This window comes from Phyllostomus discolor, chromosome 8 (genome assembly GCF_004126475.2).
Source record: "Phyllostomus discolor isolate MPI-MPIP mPhyDis1 chromosome 8, mPhyDis1.pri.v3, whole genome shotgun sequence".
Taxonomy (NCBI): domain Eukaryota; kingdom Metazoa; phylum Chordata; class Mammalia; order Chiroptera; family Phyllostomidae; genus Phyllostomus; species Phyllostomus discolor.
Window position 1 is genome coordinate 60,144,653 of NC_040910.2, and position 23,661 is coordinate 60,168,313.

At 48.5% G+C, this 23,661-nt stretch overlaps 1 protein-coding gene across 2 annotated transcripts in view; it reads right to left on the reverse strand.

The window, feature by feature from the left end:
- Window positions 1-1,030: 1,030 nt before the first annotated feature.
- TNFRSF13B (TNF receptor superfamily member 13B) overlaps window positions 1,031-23,661 on the reverse strand; it is a 43,085-nt gene continuing 20,454 nt past the window's right edge. The window contains exons 2-5 of one of the 2 annotated variants that reach the window (XM_036032828.1): window positions 20,248-20,370; window positions 17,407-17,652; window positions 2,500-2,685; window positions 1,031-1,489 (exon numbers count right to left, since the gene is read on the reverse strand). In XM_036032828.1, coding sequence (XP_035888721.1) covers window positions 1,455-1,489; window positions 2,500-2,685; window positions 17,407-17,652; window positions 20,248-20,356 — 576 coding nt within the window. In that variant the 5' untranslated portion in view covers window positions 20,357-20,370 and the 3' untranslated portion in view covers window positions 1,031-1,454. Of the gene's footprint in view, window positions 1,490-1,676; window positions 1,979-2,499; window positions 2,686-17,406; window positions 17,653-20,247; window positions 20,371-23,661 lie in introns of those variants that run through there. The other variant, XM_036032827.1, reaches the window with a different exon arrangement.

Here is a 23,661-nt window from a genome sequence, read left to right on the forward strand (position 1 = left end):
CTCAGTTTCAGATAGTCTCTGTAGCAACGGATGGATCCCTGTCTTAGAAAAACAAACAAATAAAAAACATAAACTCAAAAGAGTAGTTTAAAAGCTGGTAAAAAGCCCAAATTACTTTTGCCTGGTGGAAGCCAGAGCCAGGTAAAACTGGGAAACCACAGAAAGAGCAAATAACTGGCCACACACCTTTCAGACAAGCTGCCACATTCTAAGCAGCGTCAGAATTGGGCAGCAGCCAGCTACTGTCTGCACTAGTTATGGGGTTTTAGTGCCAGTCTTCAAAGACCATAAGAAGCTTCTTTCACTGAGCGTCATGGCAGGAAACACTACAGCTGACACGCCCCCCACTTGTCTGTTAAGGCGGGCTGCATGCCGGGTGGACACTCTGTGGAAACCAACTCGCCTGCAGACAGAGATGAAGCAGGGGTGGGCTCTGAACTGTGCCCCTCGAAATTCAGGTGCTGAAGTCCTAGCCCTAGAACTTCAATGTACCTTGTTTGGAGACAGAGTCTTTACAAAGGTGATCAAGTTAAAATGAGGTCATGAGGATGGGCCTAATCTAACAACTGGTGTCCTTATGAAAAGAACTAATTTGGACACAGACACAATGGGAGAAAACACAGGTCAAGGAGAGAGGCCTGGACTAGGTCCTTCCCTCAACCAGCTCTGCCACCCCTGGACGTCTGACACCTCCCCTCCAAAACTGGGAGGCAGTAGAGGTCGGATGTCTAAGCCGCCTGGCGTATGGTAACATCTAAAATTGTGAATTGCTTAGTGTTATCAGTCAGAGCCCATAAAATTTAGCATGAAATTAAAGTAGATCTAGAAGAAAAAGTGAATTAAGGGAGAAAAAATATTAAGCAACTAATAACTCAGGTTGATGGTAGATATGGCTGAAGGTGGGCACAAGTGAGAATACTCCTGAGCTCAGCCAGCCTGCCCCTTCCTGCCCACCCCACACCCTGCCACACTCACACATTGTGTATACAGACATTGTGTACACACATGTGCACATGCATACTCCCTCAGCACACAGGTATGTGCACACTGCCCTTCCTTCCCTTCCTGAGGAGGCACAGTGGGGAGTGGTTTTGTAAAACCAACAGAAATGCCTGCCCTCGAGATCCAGGCATGGCTGTAGGCACACATGCTCTGAGGGCCCTTCCGCAGCTCCCCCTCTGCAGCACGCACCCACTGCTTGCTTCCAGCCCCACAGGTCGGCAAGCCCTCTCTGGAGCCGAGTGGATAGGAAACATGTATGTCCTGGGAAACTGGGGGCTGCAGCTGCATTGTAGGGGAGCAGTGAGCCAAGGGAGGCAGCTTGGGAGGTGGGGCCTTTCAGAATCACCCCAGGGGAAGACATGACCAAAATGAGTGTCAGGAAGGAGCCGGCATCCTGGAAGGTTTTACTCCTACAGAAGGGCTCTTGGAGACTTGAGTCCAGCAAGCACAGGTTACTTTATTGCAGAAATGTTTAGGTGATGGCAACCTGCAGTGAAGACCTGGGATGAGGACAGTGAGGTCTCCCACCCTGGCACCCCCTGCTCTTCTGTCCCCTTTTCCATTGTTCTCCCCCGTCCCTCTGCTCCTGTCCCCTTCCTCTCCCTTTCCCCATCTCTCCCTCACTAACCCCTCTCCTCTCCTCTCCCTCTCTCTCTGCCTCCAACCCTCCCTCCCTCTCTTTCTTTCCCTCCTTTCATGCCCCATCCCCCCACCCCCTTTCACACAGCTGGGCCCCCCTCCTGGGCAGGCCAGCACACAGCCTCCAGAGTGCCCTCCGGGGACAAGGACTCCATGCAGGCCCTTCCAGCCACTGCAGGGCTGGGGCACCCACACCTCCCATCGTTCGTGGGGCTGGGGGCACCCAGCTGGCCCGAGCTCTCTTGGGTGGGCACCCCGCACTTGGGGAAACAGAAGCCGCAGGTCTCCACAGGTTCCTGCGGCCTGTGTGCTGTGCTCCCAGCTTCCGTTCTGTGATCTGTGTAGGAAGGGAAGAGGGCCTTGGCCTGGGCCCCAACCCCCCTCCTCAGGCCTGTACCCCAGGGACAGCTGGCTGGGTTGTTGGGAGAGTAAAATGCCTCCCGAAGATGGCACACCCCCACACTCCCAGCGTCCACCTCCCTGTGGCCATGGCAGCTGTCCGGTGCTGTCCCTCCTGCCTGGGGGCCTGTGTGGGAGCAGGCTTTCACACTCTGCCCCTACACCCCAAGGAAGACCTCCTCCTCCCCATGTTGCCCAGCCTCCTGCAAACCCTTTAGGCCCCTGACAACCCTGTGGCCCTTGCCCTACACCTGCTCTTCCTCAGGTGCCCTGTCTCCTTGCCTTTTTTTCTGAACCTGACTCACCAACAAAGGAAGAAGACTGCAGGGTCGCAGACCTCGGCCAGGAAGAGCTGGCCAAATGCCCTCCATTTGGAAGCAGGGAGGTATCAGCACAGAGCAAAGGCTGGCAACTCATCCCACAAGCAGTGGGAGGCGAAGACCCCCTTTTCATGCTCACCCTTGGAGGACTTGGCCCAGGACCAACACAGCCCTGCGGGACACCGGCAGGAGGACTGGTCCCCGCTCCTCTTGAGGAAGCAGGCCACGGCCAGGAGGAAGCAGCAGATGATGGCACCGAGGCAGAGTCCCAGGCTGCTGTAGACCAGGGCCAGCTGGTCGGTACTCAGTGTCAGCCCTGGGGTGGCTGCAAGACAGTGGTGAGGCCTGAGTTCAAGAGTATCACTGCCCATGACCCTTTCCTGAAGTGCTCCCCCCATCAGATGGCTACCCCTGCCCCACAGTTTTTCTTTGCCCTCATTCAGGCCCCTGCCACCTCCAGCTAGGGGCCTATCTGGCTACTGGAGGTGGCTCCCAGCCTCGCCCTGAGGCCTGGCTGACATGTGCTCTAGCCTCAAAAGACATCAACACCCTCTACTCCAGGCTGACAACAACACCTTCCAGAAGCCCAGAGTGGGATCCCTCTCCAGCTGGCCCTGTTAGCTGTCTCCATGTGCTATGAGCATAGAATGGGGCAGTGCCAGAGGCAGAATGATGAGTGATTGGACAGATGAATGGACAGTGGTCTGGGGAAGATGTCTTTGTCCTGACCTGTGCTCTCCTCCAAGGAGAAGTGGGTGGCACACCCCTTGAGAGTGAGCCAGGCACAGTTGCCAGTGAATCTGGACTGCAGGTATGAAGCAGGAGAGCCCTGGAAAACCAGGCACTTGGTAGCCCTACTTCTCAGGGCCTTGAGCCTCTGGTTTGGGTGCCAGAGGAAGACTCGGCCCAGGACCAAAGCCTTCCCCTTGAAATTTCTCACAAATCCAAGCTTTTCCTGGGCCCTGGAATTGGAGTGCCTCTTAGGCCCCAGAGTAGAAAGGCAGATGAGCCCAAGTTAATATGATGTGTATGTGATATATTCATTACTGGGACCGCCTATAAGCTCTCGCTGTGTGCAGGCACTTCCTGCAGCAGCTCCCAAACCCTCCTGCTCCTGGGAAGGACAATGGATTACTTGCTTATAAAAGCTGAGATATAACTCATATGCCATCAATTCAGCATTTAGAAATGTCCACCTCAGTGGGTTGTAGTGCATTCACAAAGTTGCACAACCATCACCGTCACCTCCTTTGAGGATGTCTGCTCCTCACCTCCAGGGACCCACTAGCAGCCACTACCGACCCCCTCCCTGGGTCCTGGCACTGCCTGTTCTGGACATTTCATGTGAATGGAATCAGACTACAGGTGACCTGTGTGTTTGGCTTTTTTTACTTAGCATGTTTTTGAGGCTCATCCATACAGCGTGGGTCAGGACTTCACTCTCTTTTATGATTGGATAATATGTCACTGTATGGTCATACCACATTGTATTTATCCATTCATTTGTTGATGGACATCTGGGTTGTTTCCAACTTTTGCTATTATAAATAATGCTGCTATGGACATTTGTGCAAGTGTTTGTGTGAATGCATGTTTTCAACTTCCTTAGGTATATATACCTCAGAGTGGAACTTTTGAGTCTTGAGTACACTCTAGGTTTAACTTTCTGAGGAACTGCCAGACTTTTCCACATTGGCTGCACCATTTTACATTCCATTTGGCATAAAACAAACCATCTCAAAGTTACCCAGTTCCCACTCACAGAGCTGCAGCTGGGAGTGAGTCTGATGGACTGCAGGACAGAGCCCTGGGCTGGCCACACAGAGGCCATGAGGGTAGACACTGCCCTCTTCCTTCTGTAGCTCCATAAAGCCAGCGGTTTTATCAAGTGATGGCTTGGGCACGTGTCACCATGATATTTACACAGGGAGAGCAGGAGCTCCAGGTGGCTAATGCCCCCACACCAGGCTGGTAGTGCAGAACTTTGGGGCCCAACACCCAGAGCTCTGCGATTTTGGAAACTGCCCTGCCTGGTGTTAGAAGCTGTAAACCCCCATGGCTAAGGCTGAATAAAAGACCTTGGGACCATAAACCACTAAGGAGACAAAGCTTATCTCCCTGGCTGGGGTGCCACCTCTGCCCTTTACTTCACCCTGCTTGGCCCCAGGTGGGACATGATGACTGGTTAGCCAATGCTGGGTAAGGTTCCTCAAGGGAGGGATGACATAAGACAGGCGTGGTCATGATGGGGCCATCAGAGGAGGACTTGGGGGACTATAGAAAATGGGGGTGATGGACCTTCACCCCTTGGCTTTGACATACCCTGAGTCCTCATTCTGTCTGCAAGAAGTCTCCTAATCTCTTGGCTGCCTTACTTCCCCACCTGACTTAAGCCTGAAACAATGCCTGAGGGCAGTGAAGCTCTGGGCAGGAAAAGGCGGTTCCCCTGGTCGATCAGGCCTAAGAAAGAGTGCATAAAATCCTGTGAAGTCTGCTTTGCTAAGAATGCTCTCAATTTAAATAATAAGGGTCCAAGCATAAAATGAGTTTATTTCCCAAAGTTTTATGGCCCTTTAGCTAACTGACCCTGACTCAGAATAAGCCCTCATAGTTCTTTGTCTGTTATCTATTGTTTGATCACTACTGCCTGGCAATGACTGATAAGTTTTACCTGTATTTCTGTGCAAACTGAACCCAATAAAAGCCCATAGAGGAACAGGCTCAAGGCCCTTTTCTTTTGAAAGATTGGCTACCTTCCCTGCCCTGCAAACAGATCATGTCTTGGTAGACTTATTCTCATCTGTGGTGGACTGAGGTGGGGTGGGGGCTCTGTGGGTGGAGTCCCCCCATACTGTGAGGCCATAAGGGAGGAGAAGTAAAGATCCCCACCCCTGTGCTTCAGGCTGCACACTGGTGCTACATATCTGGAGATTGGGGCTCTAAGAGGTGAAGGGTCCCAGGGAAAGTTCACAGGTCACAGGGCAGAGCAAGGTGACATCCACATTTCTCAACCCCTAGGACTCTCCATCCGTTTACCTCTTACTTGCCTCTGGAATAAAGTGAAAACATCACACTGGCTGGATCAACATCAGAGACGCAATGTCTATCTAGCTACCAGATTTGCTGCAAAGTACAAATGAACTGCCATGTTGATTTGAAGAGAAAGACCACCTTAAACATTGGAATATTTCAAATGTTTTCAGCATGAATTCCAACACCCAGGCCGATTTTTAGACAGTGAGTGTTCAGAGATGGCCCCCAAACCACCTTCCCACACCCTGCCTTTCATACCAGGCTGGCTGGGCCTCACTGACCAGGAGAATGCTGCCTAGGTGACGCTGGGCCAGTCCCAGCCCAGGCCCCGCAATGGCCTGGAAGCCTCAGCTGTGGCTCCTCTGTGAGTCCTGAGCCACATCACGGACCCACCACGAACAGAGGCTGCATGGGGAGGGGGAGGTATCTCAGCATCTGCACCAAGTCTCCTGGCCATGCCACCAGCATTGTCTGCCTGACACTACAAGGAGACTGCAAGCAGCAGCAGCAGCAGCAGCAGCAGCAGCACTGCCCAGCCGAGCCTGGTCACTTACAGAATTATGGGAAAAATACAACGGTTATTTGTAGGCCACTAAGTTTGAGGTGGCTTTTGGATGTCTCAGTAGGCAACCAGAACAGAGAGGCTCAGAGAGACAAAACAGATGTCTGTTTTATCTGCTCTGGAGGGAATGAAGGGCTTATCCCAGCTCCTCATCATCCCTCTGCCCAGACCAGTGATTTGAGGTTTCCTGTGGGAGATGAAACAAGCTCCTGCCTGGCAATCTACACCTAAGACAAACTTTTCAAAGCCCCTGGAGTAAGAGAAAAGCAAATTAAAACTACAAAAGGTGTCACTTTCCAGTATCTCAGAAGGAGGCACCTAAATCCTTGGTGGGGGAGGGGGGTGGCCTCTTTTGAGGGCCATTTGGAACCACCTACCAACTTTGAAAATGCACTTTCCTGATCTTGTGGACTCAGTAACTTTACCTCCAGGTGTGCCCCCTCACAGACACAGGCTTTCATTGCAGCTTCATCTGTAACAGCAAAGCTTGTGGCCTAACTGCCCATCAGCAGGAAAACATTGAACAGGCCCTGGCACACCCACAGCACGCACTGCTCCCGACACAGAAATGAGTATGGCACATTGTCTGTCCTGAGATGGAACTGCCCTCCAGAGACATGGAGTGATGACAGAGAAGCGGGCATTCCAGCACCTCCATGGCTAGGAAACACACAGGGTTGCAATATGCTGTAGATGAGAGTACGCATGAAAGGACAAACAAAAAACTAGGAGTGGACACTGCTCCTGGGCAGAGAAACCAGCACTGGAGGTAGGATGGAGACCTTTCCCCCAGTTTTTCAATACTTTCTTTTAAAAATGATCTGTGTGTATCAGCTATTCAAAACAGAAAAATAACTCACAGCTGCTCACGCCTCTAAAAACTCGGGTTAAAGGCTGACCAGAGGATGGGGAAGACAGAGGTCCAGGAGCTCACAGGGCCACTGCCAGGAAAGCTGCCTCGTGCTCCTTTCTGCACTGCGTGGGCAGCTCAGTCACCGCTGGGTCTGGCCGGGGGCAGGGCCTGCTCGGCTGTCTGCAGCGAGGGCCCCACGGGACAGAGGCCTTACAAGTGCTTCACTGTGTGTGCTCGCTCCAGGAGCACAGGTTTACACTCACAGGTTTTTGTCAGAAAAGGGATACATTCTCTGTCTTGGCCTGAAAATCGAGTGCTGGGGTCACAGCCTCCTGCAGTGCAGTTCCAGAGCACCACCACCCGGGGCAGCATGCACAGCTTCTGATTGCTGGCCCCAGCGCACAGTTTCTTTCCAAGCCCTTTCTTGTTTTGGATTTGTTTTGTTTCTTTACTGTCTCCAAAGCCCTCTCTCATCTAAAAATAGAATTGCCTCGGACTACTGCTGCCCTCAGCTCAGGTTTGGGACGGCCAGCTGGGTAGTATTATATAACTTGTCTCTTAGGGGCAGAGCAAAGAGGCTTTGAGGGGCTGGGCCAAGAATGCAGGCAGCCGTGGCCTCAGACAGGGTAACCAGGGCAGGGAGGCGGGACTGTGAGCATGGGCCTGGCAGCCACAACTGCTCAAGTTGAATGTGGCTTTGGATATTATACTCAACTTCAGGCCTGTTTCTGATCTGTAAAATGGGATGTGATATTCCTGTCTCTCAGCAGATGCTCGGCACATGTGAGGAATACATGTGAATGCGTATGAGAGCGGAATGTTCTGGCCAATCTCCAACCCCCACGCCTACCCCCCCGCAGCTCAGCTAGCAGGGGATTCGTCCTGGGAGCAGAAGTGGGTCTGGGGCAGTGGCTGTGTGGCTTCCAGTGTGTGAGGCATTCTCCTCCCTCACAGAAGACCCAGTGCATGGCTCACAGACATGTCCATGCCGACAACCCACCCAACATCCTGCACTTGCCCATCTTCCCCCACGTCCTACACATGCTGGGGATATTTGGATGAATGTTTGCACTTGTGGAGGGGGGCGTTCGCATAGAGCACCCTCCCCAGTCTCGTGTGTGTGTGTGTGTGTGTGTGTGTGTGTGTGAGAGAGAGAGAGAGAGAGAGAGACACTTGCCCAGGAGGGGGTAGGGGAGACACTGTTTCCAGAATGCCACATCCCCCACTCCACCCACCACCCAGTCGAGGCCTGGGGTCCCCAAGTCCCCATTCTTTCTGGTGCCACCTTTCCTGAGGGTGGACCGCTGAAGGCACACTCACAGCTGCAGCAGGACAGGGTGAGGGGGCAGCCGGAGCCTACGCAGACTGTCAGTAGCTACTCCTGTCTCAGCCTCTCCCTGGCCTCGGGTCATGCCCATGGCCTTTCCAGAGACTCAAGATTCTCTAGTTAACAAAGGAAGTACTGAGTGCAGCTCCACCTCCTGCCCTTGCTGGCCCTCCGCCCACAGCCTGCGTTCCCCAGAGTAGCCTCCTTTTCTGCACCTCCACTCCTTCACCCTCTCCTCTCTGGCTTCTGCTCCCAATGTTTTATCTAGTAGATTTCACTGTTCAGCCCTGGAAGGCAGGGGAGCATGGGGCTGCTCCACTGTGACATCATTCGCTGAAGTCAGGGTGAGGGAGCACAGTGGAGGGAGTCAAGAGAGACAGCAGACCACACCCTGAGGTAAAAAAAAAAAAAAAAAGCCAACAGCAGGGACATCATGTTCAGCTCCAGTTCCCAAATGAAAGGAAACCTTGAGCAATTCCTAGGACAAAAGTGACATTGTTCCTGACCCAACAGTGCTGATCCCTGATTTTTCTGGATGCGACCACAGCAAGAAAACAGCTGTTTCCCACCTTACACAAATGCCTGCAAACCACTGAACTTCCATTGTTGTGTTTCTCCTCTTCACATGCCCAGTGAGCCAAGCTCCCACCCGGTGAGCCTGTCTTCCGGCTCTGGCAGCCTTGCTCCCTTCTCTCCCCCAGTCCCTCCCCACTCTGAACCCCCTGCAGGCGCCCCACACCTCCTGCTGTCCTGGACACTGCTGACCTGGCTTCCCCACACCTTCCTCTGGCTCCAGTCCCACTGCCTGCCCCCTGCCTGAGGAGCTCTGGGCCCAGGCTAGGCACCCTGAACTTTTTGGAGAATAAATGGGGCCTGAAGGGCCCTGCTCTCCACATTCTTATATGGTGGGAATGGGTGAAAATGGACCCAAGTGCATTAAGGGACTGACAGGTAACGAGGCTAAATGGGGAAGAGAGAAAGAGGCCTGGCTTACTGCCTCACGGATGGTGAGAGAGGATCTCTGCTTGCAGAGTGGAAGAACCCACTGCTCCTGGCCATTTCTTCTGGTCAGGGGCCACTTCTATCCAAGGACACCCGGAAACGCCCTTCATAGGGTCCCCTGACCTCCTTGTGGCCAGAGCTGGTGGACACTTGCACCTTCTCTGTGGTGTGACCGACTTCTTTAAACTTTCCTCCTAGTTTGTCCTCATGGACACACAGCCCGTCAGGCTCTGCTCCATCCCAGGCCTCTGTGGACTCTCTCCTGAGCCTCAGGTGCAGACCACCCCACCACAGGGTTTCCAACTCCATCCTTTCTCCCCTCACATGGGGGTCCCTTGGTAACCTTTTCCATTCCTGTGGCTACAGCTGCCATCTTCTAGTCCAGTGAAGTCCAAGCTCTCCAGGTGAGACACTCCCCAGATCCCTAACCCATGTGGTGGTCCTGGCTGCCCCAAAGCTGGCGTCAGCTGCACATGGGAGGACACAACTCAGGGCTCTTGGGCTCCCTCCTCCTCACTCCATGCAGCAGGTCGAATGGTGCCCAACACCCATGCTGAAGATGTGCCCCTCATAACCTGAAAATATAACCTTATTTGAAAAAAAGAGTGTAACTTTTTTCCACCTTTGCAGGTATAAGTTAAGGGTCTGGAGATGAGATTGTCCTGGATTAGTGTAGGCCCTAAATTCAATGACAGATGTCCTTAGGAGAGAAGAGAAGGAGAGAAGACAGACACAGACACACAGGAGCGGCCATGTGACAAAAAAGGCAGAGACTGGAGTGATGTGACCACAGGCCAAAGAATGCCTGGAGCCACCAGGAGCCAAAAGAGGCAGGAAGGATCCTTGCCCAGAGCTTCTGCAGACCTGAGAGCATGTCTGTGTGTTTCAGGGTTCCAGTACCTGCTGGGCACTGTCTTGCACTCTCAAAACCCAGAATGAACCAGGCCTCCTGAGACTTCTGTGGAGACTGTGAGGCCTGAGTGTGTTGCCCAGGGAGGTGGGGCTGGAGGCCAAGTACACGGGGGCTGGAGGCCAGGTACACGGGGGCTGGCGAGGGCCCAGCTTGCACCCAGAGCTCCCGGCTTGGGACTCCAGGGCCCCTGGGGAGGGTCTGGGGGCTCCATGGACCTGAGTAGGAAAAGCAAATCTTCATATTCACTGGTGACCAACAGAAAGTTAGCCTTTGCTTCCAATGTGAGCAGAGGCCCCAGACACCAGTTTGAGCTATGGCAATGCCTGTGTCACAAGCAGAATCACAGGGATCCCCATATCTTGCCTGTGCACGTGGAAACCTCAGGCCCCTTAGCCCACCCACCACTCCATCTTGTTATTCAGCACGTTGATGGAGAAACTCATACATTTACTCTGATAAGCAACGTGAGCAACATTTTGGTAATATTTAATTTGGTTTACTATTTTGAGGCACTATTTTGTCAGTATCTAAACACCATTGGTTTCTTTGTAACCCTATGTGTTGTGTTTGATGCACTTTAGAACGTTATTCCAGGATGGAGTTTATAGGCTCTCTGGGCCAAGGTACTGTGGGCCTGGGGACTGCTGTGTGCAACACATGCACAGCTGGCCCAATATCGGGGCCTTTCCGTCCCACCAACCCCATGTCAGTGCACTGCCCCTCTGCCTCCATTCCAAGTTGTTGTCATCTGTGGCCTCCTTTATTGCCAGAAACTGCCTCATGCAGGGTCCCTGCCACCAGGGCTACTCTCCATCCCTAGGGGCACAGTCCAGTTCAGGCCCCTTATCCCATGGCCACTCCCCTGCCTCCAGGAGCACACCAGTCTCCCATTCAGGGTCTGGCAGGCAGGGCCCTCTGGTGTCTGGCATCTGACTCCTCCCCGGGCCCTCGTCAGCTGCCCCTGAAAGCTTGCCCTCCTCCATTGCAGTCCTCCCCGTGTATGGCACCCCCAACCCACGACAGAAAGCTTCTCTCAGCCTGGAGTCACCCACCATCTGTCTTCTTGGAGTAAGCAGTCAGACTCCACAGTTTGGTGTTCGAGGCTTCTCCGTCAGCCCCCGATCCGGGCCAGCTCAAAGGAAAGCCTGCGTGCTCCCTGCTTTGGTGCCAATGGCAGATTCAAGTTATGTAAGGCCCTGCTGCACAGGGGAATACATGTGCCCAGCCACAGCCACCAGGAAACCCCAGCCTGGGCACCTTCCCCATGCTCTTCAACCACTGTCAGACAAGCATGGGAGCCTGCCCTGCTCTCCCTGCTGACAGCCTCATCACTGTGTCACAGCCTTCCATACCCTCTGGGCCAGTGAGTGGCACCATCAGTCTCAGTACCCAGAATATCCCCAAATTTGGGTGGAGGTCTTTCCTGCTTTTGCAGAGGGGCCATCATGCTTCCCCAGCCTGGGACTCCCTGATGCAGGTTTACTCTCATTCTGCTCAGATCTCCAGTATCTAGCACAGTGCTCCTCCCAGCTCTCCATGGCTCCATTCCTTCACCTCACAGCATTTGCACGCACTGTTCCCTTCCTCCACCTTGTCTCTTAAACACATGTTTTCTTTTTAAATGAGCAGCTACTATATGCTGTGTGGGCTCTCACTGATTTTCACAGCCTAATCTCTTAGAATCTTCCCAACTCCATGAAGTCACATGATCTCAGTCTCACAGAACCAAGACTCAGAGAGGTGAAGTAACTTGCTCTAGAGCACACAGTTACTAAGGGGTGGAACCTGAGTCTGGCTCCAAAGACTACACCATCACCCAGTCAGTCTGGGGTGTGATGGGGGGCAAGGAAGGCACCATGCACTGAGCTTAACTTATCATTTGCATGAGTCTTATCCATCTGCTGTCTGTCCCATCAGACTGTGACTTGTGTGGGGCTGGGGACAGGATCGGCCTTGCTCAGGCTGCCTCCCCCATGCACATCACACCCTCTGCAGTAATGAATCACATTAATGAATGACAGTCTGAGAGGATGGATGGGAGACCAGAAGCAGGGTTAAGCTGGGGCCCACAGTGGTGAGGAGTGAGTGGGGGCGGCAGGCTTCGGGGAACCCACCATTATGTGTAGCTGGATGTGGCTTGGTCACATAGTGTCCTGCAGTCCCTGCCCTCAAACAGGCCCATACCTGGTCTCTCTCCTGGGCACGTGGCCCCATGCTTCTGTTTATGATCTACATCAGTCCCAGCTCCTGCCATGCAAGCACACTCAGGAGTCAGAGAAAAGAGCAGAACAGACCTAATCCCAGAACTCTGGAGAGACCTGGAGCTGGGCAGGCACTGCAGGATAGGGAACCAGGGGACCCTACAAGGGCTGATGGTGTGAATGCAATGGCTGATGCATGCAGGGTCAGGCATGGCCATGCTGACTTAACTGTCTCCCCACCATGTCCTTACACAACCCCATCTAACTCATCCAGGAAGATCCATCCCCAGAGCCAAAATGAGGCTCCCAGCTTCCACCCAGTGCCGTCCAAGGATGGGCCTTGACTGGTGGTCACAAACAGGAATGATGCAGTGTGTCCCATGGGCAGCAGGTTACCTTCAGGGAGTGATATCCCGTGGATACCACTGTGGGATTTTGCTCTTAGAGTGGAGAAACTTTGAGAACCCATAGACTGAGCCTGAATCCCAGCTCACTGTGCATTCTCTTTGCAACTTGCAGCAAGTAGCTTCAAATTTTGAGACTTAGTTTCTTGATCTGTCAGGTGGGTAGGATTGATCCAGATGGGAAGCATCAGAGGTGGGAAAGGTTCCAGGTTTGGCTGGAAGAATCAGATATGTCACCAACTACTGGGCAGGCATATAGGTCACTGGATATGGGAGCAGCAGGCATGACCCCCTGCTTCCATGGTTCAGCTCTTCACCCCTCTGAACCCGTGCCCTCTGCATGGCAATCTTCATTCCTCCCATGAGAAAGAGGCTATGCTAGATTAAAACCCACAGTAAACTCACCATGGCTACAAATTTATTTGCCTCTTCTCCCCCCAAGAGATGGATGTATTTGCCTCTCCTTGAATCTGACTGGCTTTGCCACTTGAGAATGCAGAAGGCATGATCCAATGCAAGTTCCCAGCCTAGGCATCAAGAGGCCTTGCGTTTTCTACCTCTTCCACTTCTACTATCAGGACCAGCTTCCCAGACCACTGATCTAGGAGGAGGATGAGAGACATACAGAGCAGAGCCACCTTTAGGTGGGCCAGCTGAGCACAAACTGGCCCCAGCCAAACCCCAGAGTCATGAGGAATAATGAGCCATCAAGTTCTAGTATCTTGGCACTAGGCTCTGGTCTCATGGAAATGATGTTATTATGAGGAAAGTCACAGCAATAGAAAGAAACCAACAGGCCCCCTGGAAGCTTCAGGCCCATTGCCTCTCCACTACACAGCCAAGACCAGTGTAAGCACCAAGTGTTTATGGATCCACATTATACCCCCTCCTATGCTTTCTGACACCACAGAGTAGGGGAGGTGAACCAAGAGGTGTTTTCTGGGAGGATAATTAGATCGTTTTCAATGCTTGGCACTTGGTAGATGCCCTCTTCAGGGGACACTTCTCATCATTTCCAAAGTGGCACACACAACCCATAAAAGAAACACCCCTGGGGTGCCTGGGTTAAGTGACTAGGGAGATGAGCCATAGGGACCCACTGGAAACCTACTTCATAAGGTTGCCCTGGCAAGACTGGAAGATATAGCAGATCTACCTAATACACAGAAACAAACAGAGGAGCAGTCAAAGTGAGGGGACAGAGGGACATGTCTCATCTGAAAGAAAGCACAAAATTCCATTAAAAAGAACCAAACAAAATGGAGTCAATTAATCTACCAGGAGTTGGTACCCGAAAAGAAGATAAACAAAATGGATAAGCTATTAGCCAAACAAATGAAGAAAGAAAGAGTGAGGGCCCAAATAAATAAAATCAGGAATGAAAGGGAAGTGATAACTGGTACCACAGAAATAAAAAGGATTAATATGACCAACCATATCCCAAAAAACTGAACAACCTGGAAGAAATGGATAAATTCCTAGAAATATATAATCTTCTAAGTCTGAATCAGGAAGATACCTACCAACAAAATCGAATCAGTAATCCAAACTCTTCCACCAAACAGAAGCCCTGGACCAGATGGCTTCACAGGTGAATTTTACCAAACATTCAAAGAAGAATTACAACCTATTCGCAAACTGTTCCAAAGAGTTGAAGAGTAGATAGAGAGTCCCAAACTCATTTTACAAGGCCAGCATTACCCTGATATCAAACCAGACAGGCACTACAAAAAAAATTTTAGGCCAATATCCCTAATGAACATAGATGCAAAAATCCTCAACAAAATATTAGCAAACCACATTCAGCAATAAATTAAAAAGATCATGCACTATAACCCAGTGGGATTTATTCTTAGGATGCAAGTTTAGTTCAATATCTGAAAATAAACTAACATGATACACCAAAGAAAATGAAGGATAAAAGTCATATGACCATATCAACAGATGCAGAAAACCTATTTGAAAAAAATCTAACATCCATTTATAATAAAAAGCAAAGTGGGAATAGAGGAAACATACCCTAACATAATAGAGGCCATATATGCCAACCCAGAACTAACATCATACTCAAAGATGAAAAGCTGAAAGTTTTTTCTTTAAGATTAAGAACAAGACAAGGTTGTCCATTGCCAGCACTCTTATTCAAGAAAGAGTGAGGGCCCAAATAAATAAAATTAGGAATGAAATATTGTATTGGAATTCCTAGACACAGCAATTGAACAAGAAAAAAATAAAAGGCATCCAAATTGGAAAGGAAGAAGTAAAACTGTCATTATTTGCAGATGGCATGATACTATATAAAGAGAACTCTAAAGATTCCACCAAGAAAAAAAAGATTAGAACTGGTAAATTAATTCAGAAAACTAGCAGGATACAAAATTAATATTCAGAAATCAGTTGCATTTTTATACACCAATAACAATCAGAAAAAGAAATTTAAAAAACAATTTCATTTACAATTGCATCAAAAAGAATAAAATACCTAGAAATAAACTTAATTAAGATGGTAAAAGACTTATACTCAGAAAACTTAAAGACATTGGTGAAATAAATTGAATGAGATACAAATAAATGGAAGGATATACTGTGCTCATGAATGGGAAGAATTAACATCATTGAAATGCTTATAGTACCAAAAGCAATCTACAGATTCAGTGCAATCCCTATCAAATAACAATGTCATTTTTCACAGAACTGGAACAAATAATCCTTAAATTTATATGGAACCACAAAAGACCCCAAATACCAAAAGCAATACTGAGAAAGAAGAACTAAGTTGGAGGTATCATGCTGCCTGATATAAAACTATACTACAAGGCTGTAGTAATCAAAACACCATTGTACTATCATAAAAATAGACACACAGATCAATAGAACAGAATAGAAAGCCCAGATATAAACCTACACCTATATTGTCAATTAATTTATGTAAAGGAAGCAAGAATATACAATGGAATAAAAATAGTCTCTTCAATAAGTGGTGTTAGTAAAACTGGACAGATTCATGCAAAAGAATAAAACTGGACCACTTTCTTACACCAAATAAAAAAAATAAACTTAAAATGGATTGAAGACAAATTTAAGACCCCAAATTATAAAACTCCTAGAAGAAAACATAAGCAGTATACTTTTTGACATTGCTCTTAGTAATTTTTTTTTTGGATATGTCTCCTTGAGCAAGGGAAATGAGAGCAAAAATAAACAAATGGGACTTCATCAAACTAAAAAGTTTTTGCACACTGAAGGAAACCATCAACAAAATGAAAGGACAATCCACTGACTGGAAGAAGATACTCACCAACAATACATCTGATAGGGGGTTAATATGCAAAACATAAAAACTCATACAACCTAATACCAAAAAGACCAAGGAATTTAATTTAAAAAAATGGGCAGAGGACCTGAACAGACATTTCTCCACAGATGGCCAATAAACATATAAAAAGATGCTTCACATTACTAATTATCAGGGAAATGCAAATTAAAACCACAGTGAGATATGATCTCACACTTCTCAGAATGGCTGTCATTAATAAATCAACAAGTGTTGGTCAGAATGTGAAGAAAAGGGAATGCTTGTGCACTGTTGGTGGGAATGCAGACTGGTGCAGCCACTATGGAAAAGAGCATGGAGTGTCCTCAGAAAAATTAAAAATAGAGCTACCTTATAACCCAGCAATTCCACTTTTGGTATTTACCTAAACAAATCCAAAGCGCCAATTTGGAAACATATATGCACCTCTGTATTCACTGCAGCATTATTTACAATAGCCAAGATATGGACGCAACATACATGTCCACCAGTGGTTGAATGGAAAAGGAAGATGTGATACCTATTTACAATGGAATATCCTAAGCCAAAGAAAGAATGGAATCTTGTCATTTGCAACATCATGGATGGACCTGGAGAATATTATGCTAAGTGAAATAAGTCAGACAAAGACAAATACTGTATGATTTCACTTATATGTAGAATCTAAAAAATAAAATAAATGAATAAACAAAACAGAAACAAACTCATAGTTAGAACATATTTATGGTTACCAGATTTGGCAGCGGGGAGAGGGTGCCAGGGAGGATAAAAAAAGTGAAGGGTTTAAGAAGTACAAATTTTGCCCTGGCTGGTGTGGCTCAGTGGATTGAGCACTGGCCTGTGAACCAAAGGGCTGTCAGTTCGATTGCCAGTCAGGGCACATGCCTCCGTTGCAGCTAGGTCCCCAGTTGGGGGTATGCAAGAGGCAACCATACATTGATATTTCTCTCCCTCTCTTTCTCCCACCTTTTCCCTCTTTCTAAAAATAAATAGATAAAATCTTTTTAAAAAAAAGAAGTACAAATTTCCAGTTATGAAAACACTCATGGTATGTAAAGTACAACATAGGGAATAGAGTTAGTAATATAGTAGTTACTATGTATGGTGTCAGGTGGCTACTACATTTACTGGGGGGGTTGCTTCATAAGTTATATAAATGTCTAATCACTGCACTGTACATCTGAAACTAATATAATATTGTATACCAACTTTAATTGAAAAAAATTTTTAATTTAGAAAAAGTTTCTCAATGATCAGGTGTTTTCTTCTCCGGCTTCCTACCTGCCTGCAGACTTCTGGGTATTTTGCCTATTTCATCTTTTTCACCCTGTGATGACCTTCTTGTACCTGGACTCCTGACTTCCCACTCTGAAGACCCTCTGTAGTTAGTCCTGGTGCCTGGCCTTCCACCCACTCACAAACCATGCAGGCAGCTTACCTGGACCTGCCTCTAAGCCTCTGTTCTCTGATCCCTGGTACCTTCCCCAGTTGTCTGATTTGGTTTCAGCTTTCCCAGTCTTCTGTCTCCTGAGCTCTGATTGTAGGGTCATGTGGCTCCGAAACTTGTTCTCACAGAAGTATGTGCATTGCTTAGGGTGACGTCCGCAGATAGAGGCACAGCTGATGCAGTCCCTCAGGAGCTGGTCATAGTACCTGCCTTGCTCCTTGTGACAGTTTAGTGACTCTGGGAGACAGAAATGAGTGATGCTAGTATGTAATGAAGACCTTTAGAAACTGTGGGTCTGGCCTCAAAGGGCATTCAAAGTTTTAAAAAAATCACAATCTATTTCCCCAAAAGCCATTCCATGGTAATCCTAGTCCTTTTTCAATATCCAAATGTAAGGAGGACAACAGTCCCCCAAGTATTGTTTTAACCATGTCACACAAATTTTGATATGTAGTATTTTTATATCTAGTTTTAAATGTTTTTACCTTTCATTGTTATTTCTCCTTTGACCTACAGATTATTTAGAAGTGCATGCTTTAGTTGCTATACATGCAAGGACTTTTCAGTTATCTTTTAAAACTGTTATATAGGCAATTATAGTGTCACTAAATTCCTTGCTTGCATTTTTCAAGCCTCATAAAGAAGAAAAATATTTTATGTCAAAATAAGGGTTAGAGAGACAAGCCAGCATTCTCCTTGGCAAGTTGGGATAGGTGTGTGGAAAGAAGGTAAGAAAGCTCAAAATATTGGTAGTTCCTCTGCCTTAGTAATACATGAGAATTGCAGGAGTTTATACAGGCATCAGTGCCAAGCAGCAGAAGCCACGCACAGCAAGAGTGGTCACACTTCCATTAAGAGAGCAACAGTGAGAGCATAAGCAAAAAATCTACACTTTCCCAGGGCATATTTCCATTGTCTTTAAAATAAGATCCTATTTATATAAAAATGTGGCTCCCATGGGGACTTCTAAGAGCACGTTTCAGGAGCAATGCAAGACGAAAGTTAACAATACAGTCTTCAAAGCCAAGTACTTCTACTACGTGCAAGTTGTAGGGTCTTAACTTCTGTATGCCTCAGTTTCCTCATTTCTAAGTGAGGGGTAATAACAACATTGACTTTTCAAGGTTGTTATGAGGATGCGAAGTCCTCAGCACAATATCTGACACATAACACATGAATGCCCAGTTAACGGAAGGTTTAAGTAGAATACTCACTGTGTCTCTTTGCAATACAAACACATGAACACTTATGCCCTTGACAGATTAATAAAAAGACCATAGAGATGGTGAAATCAGGATTTCAGGAAAGTCTCCAATGATCCTGATTTACCAGTGGCCTCCCCTGCCCTCGCCCTGCCCTGTTCCAGGGTTCTACTGAGCCACACAGGACCACTGCCACTGCCACTCATGAGACAGAGTTAGCCTGATGGCAGCAGTGTTCCTGGGGTTTTCTGTGACCTCCTCCCCTCCTCAGGGACCCTAGTGTGGCTGTTGCAGGTGGTGTGTGAGTTCCCCAGACCACCAACCCTCACTGCCTGACTCACAAACCTTTCCTCTGGCCCTTGATCTTCCCTGTTGTGTTTTCCCATGTCCATGCCTTTGCCCACAATTGCTCCTCTCCCCAGGGTGCCCTTCCTCCTCATCTGACTTTCACATCTGCAAGCTCTAACAATCCATTTCAGGGGGCGCTTCCTTTAAGAACACCCCTCTGCTCCCCAACCTATCAGCTGGAGGTGGTTTCTCCCTACTGTGGTGTTTTATGATACTTTACCTTTATAGCTTAATATGTAGTCATTTCTCCCATTACCTTCTCCCACCTTCTGTTATTGCGTCATGTGAAATTCCTATTTTAAAGGGGCTAGAGAGTCCCATGAATACTTGCAGAATGACACCATGAGTATTTTACTTCATTAATGGATAATGACTCACAGTCATGGTTTTGGAGTCAGAGAATTCTGGCTCAGATCCTAACTTTTCCACCATCATGCTGTGTGATCTTGGGCAAGTCATTAAGCCTCTCTGAGCTCCACTTAACAAGTATTTATGAAACACTTGTTATGTGTCAGGCTGACAGTCTGGCAGTTGAAACAGATGTGTAACAAATACACATGACAGAACATAGTACAAGTTGTGATAAGTTCCACTAAAGAAAAGAACAAGTAATGCAAAAGAACAGCAAGCAAAATGTATTTTTCAAGACAATCAGAGAAAATTAGGTATGGCCTGAGTAAAACAATGTTAAGGGATTATTTCTGGGGGTGATAAGATATTGATGTTATATTTTAAAGGCCCTGTGTGTTAGCGATTCATGTACAGGTAAGTGATATGAGGTTTTGGATTTGCTTTAAAATACAGAAGCTAAAACAACTGGTTGGGGAATAAAAAGGCAGAATTTTTAAAGCTGATTGCTGATGAGTAAACAGGAGTCCATTATGCTATCCTCTCCATGTTTGATAATTCTATAATAAAAAGTTTCAAAAGAAAGGAAGAACAGAGGACAGGGAGCCTAATTTCTGTTGGGCAATCAGACTTCTGGCATTTGGGCTGAGACCTTGAGGCTGGGTCGGAGACAGCCACGGGTAAAAGAATAAGGAAATGCTCTTTCACATGAAAGGTGCAAAGGCCTGAGGCAGGAAAGAACACAGTATGTTCAAGAAACTGCAGAGAGTCCAGTGTGGCCAGGGCAGAGAGATGGAGGGCAAAGGGATGCCACACTGCACATGGCCTTCCACAACCCCTCCTCAGGCACCCAAGTGCAGTGGGGCCAGAGGGACCACAGGGAGGTAAAGATGGATGATCCAGCCACCCTCTTGGTTCAAGTCCCAGAACTCACTGCAGAAGGCTGTACAGGAACGTGGAATCCGATGGTTGCAGATGGATCTGCAGGAGTGGCAGACGTTCAACAGGTTGTCCCAGTATTGCTCATTGGGGCATGGCTCCATGGTGACGACAGGCCCTGTGGAGTGGAGGGGCAGGGGGCATAAGGGCAGCTGGCATACCACTGGAGGCTGGACAGCAGGTGACCTCTCCTGTTCATGTCCCCACTCTCTGTCTCAGGGGCAGAGGGGAACCTGGACAACACTGGCCCCCACCCCCTGCTGCGGTAGCTAGGGGACCTGGGGCAGCCACCTCACCTCCCTGAGCCTGCATTTCCTGATCTCCCTCACATCAGCCATGCCCTCCTTGATGCTGTTCTCTGCCCTCTTTAATGTGCCATGCCTCTTCCTACCATAGGACTTTGGCACATGCTGTTCCACTAACATAAAATGCCCTCTTCCTCCACCTCAGCTGGTTGTTTCCTCCTCTCCCGTTAGATCACTGCTTCAACTTCATCTCCTCAGGGGACCCACTCTGACCCTCCCACCCGGACGGACAAGGAGACACACCCTCCTTCTGCACACGGATATGCCCTTTAGTTGTCGCTTCACTTTTCTGAGTATGGTTATTTGATATTAACAGTGAGCATCATGAGGGTAGGGGTTCCATATAATTTTTTGTTCACTGCTGGCTCCTCGGAACCTAGATAGTACGTACCTAGGATAAGTAGGTGCTCAATGAATGAATAAAAACAAAAGCAGGCCTAGCTAGTGTCTAGCATACAGCAAGCACTAAATAACTGACAATGTCCCTTCATTTTTTAACTAAGGTATGACACACACACAATGTCATATGTAACATACACAAATGTCAAGTGTGCAGCTTGATAAATTTTTCTTTATGAGTACGGTAGTCCATCTTTTCTTGTGGGAGATACATTCCAAGACCCCCAGGGGATGCCTGAAACTGCAGAGAATACCAAACCCTATATATATTATTTTCTCCCTACACATACATACCTGTGATATGTGTTTAACTTATAAATTAGGCACAGTAATAGAGTAACAACAATAACTTTAATAAAATAGAACATTCATAACAATGTATTGTAATAAAAGTTATGTGAATGTGGCTTCTCTCAAAATACCTTATTCTACTGTACTCACCTTTTCACGTAAAGAAAACAATTTATGGCTTCTCTTTGGTGTATCTGAATGGGGAGCGTCACAGTCTTTGTGCTTTGAGGCCATTAAGTAAAGTAACACAAGCAGCATAGCGACAGTGGCTCTGATAATCGAAGTGTGTGCAGTGGAGATGCTGGGCAAAGGGACGGAGCGGGACCATGCTACTCAGAATGGTGTGCAGCTTAAAACTTTATAAATGGCTTATTTCTGGAACTTTCCATTTAATATTTTTGGATCACCGCTTACTGGGGGTAGCTGAAACTGCAAAAAGCAAAACAGCAGGTAGGAGGGACTACTGTGCATCTGTGTCACCACTGCCCACACTAAGGCAGAGAACATGTCTCGCACCCTGAAGACTCCCTTGGGCCCTCTCCCGGCCAATATCCACTTCCAGAGGTAACTTCTCTCCTGACTTTTATCACTGGAGGTTGTTAAATTGACCATTCTTGGGCTTTGATGTCTGTGTGTGTCGGCCCCAGGAGGTATCAAGCACGCCTCCCTCTTGCTGGGCCTGTCAGCAACCCGCCTGCAGTGATGAGTTTTTCTGCTGTGCGAACCTATTGTGTCCCTATCGTGCTCTGTCTGATTCCATGACACTTGCTTCCCCAACAACTTTGCCTTTAAACACCCTGCAAGGCACTTAATCTTTTTTTTTTTTAATGAAAGGAAGCTGAGAAAAGACCAGTGGCTCCCTGTTTAACATAGCAACTTAAACACCTGGGTTTATTTTCTTGCCCTCTTGAAACCCTCCTAAGATAGCAGGAAAAAATATTTGTTCTCAAAGAAAAGAGAATGGAAGAAGTTACTCTAGCAGGGGACAGATATCAACAGCATTTTGGAAGATGAGAGGCAGATGGTGAGGATGAGTGACTTTGGTCTAAGATCTCTCTGCTCTGGTGTCCCTAGAGGGGACAGAACCCTGGGCAATTTCTTGAACTGGAGGCATCAAGTATCTCTGACAGTGGGGAATGGGAAGGCAAAGTAATGAAGAAAGTATTGGTTAGATATTTATATAAAGGGGGCTTTACCTCAGTCACATTCTCATCTCCTGGCAGGCAATGGCCCCTTGCACTCCAGGCAGAAGATCAAAGGTCTCCTCAGACACTCTCTCCGAGGCACTAGGGGACCAAACCCCCAAGCCAGGCATGTGCCCTGACCGGGAATTGAATTGGTGACCTTTTGCTTTTCAAGATGACTCCCAACCTGAGCCACATCACACTGGTCATGGTGTGGCTAGGTTTTTTAAAATGTCTTCTTCGCAGTCCTAGTGTAATGGGGGAGCGGCCCCACTGGAAAGGGGGAGGGGTGGAGAAGCACTGAAGACTGTGAATGACTGGGGGCTGAGTTGCTAGAGGGATTGCTAGTGACGCTGCCATAGCACTCCAGGACCTACCTGTCCAGGAGCTCAGTAGATTTGGGGTTGGAGGTGAGGGTGGAGAGGCTCAGGAAGAGGTTAGCGGGGAGGCTAGGGCACAGACAGAGGGAGACTCGGCCAGCAGACTAGGAGAGGGCCAGGGTTACAAGCCCTGTGCTCCTCCCCTAGGTGGGAAGCCATGGCAACTGCTGCCTATCCATGCCCCACACCTCCAGCTCGGGCCCACAAGCCCCATGCCCCATCCCAAGCAGGAAGCCATAGTGGCTGCTGCCTGCCTGTGGCCCATGCCAGTGCAGGCCATTTGGCTACAGCCCCAGTGCAGTCAGGGAGGGCCAGGCCACATGTTCCTCCCTGAGCAATTCACACCTGACCCAGAGCACTGCCAGTGCCAGGAGCAAGGCCTGTAACAAGGGGGCAGCAGGGTAGGGATAGGAGATTAGGGCCAAGAGGGCCTGGGAGGTAGGTGCCTGGAGGTGGCCTGTGGTCCTTTCCTGGCATGAAAATCTGCAGGAAACCACCGTGGTGGCCACCCAAAAGCAGGTTGCTTGCTCCCCTAGCAGCAGGGACAAGAGTGGGCATCAAGTGTGTGTGTGTGTGTGTGTGTGTGTGTGTGTGTGTGTGTGTATATATATTCCATTTGCCTTTCCATCAGACTCTTGTCTCCAGAGTTGTGGCTTATGGGTGGCAGGAAGTGGCACCCCACTTGTTTGGTTACAGCAGTGGCACCCAATGTGGGTCCCTAGCTGCTTGTGGCAGGTCAACCCCCCACCCCCTCTACCAGGGAGTGGGACTGTGAGACTTCCCAGTTGCTGGGAATTTCTCTACACAACTGTTGGGGCGTGAGCCACTTGAACATGCCTGATAGGTAGAA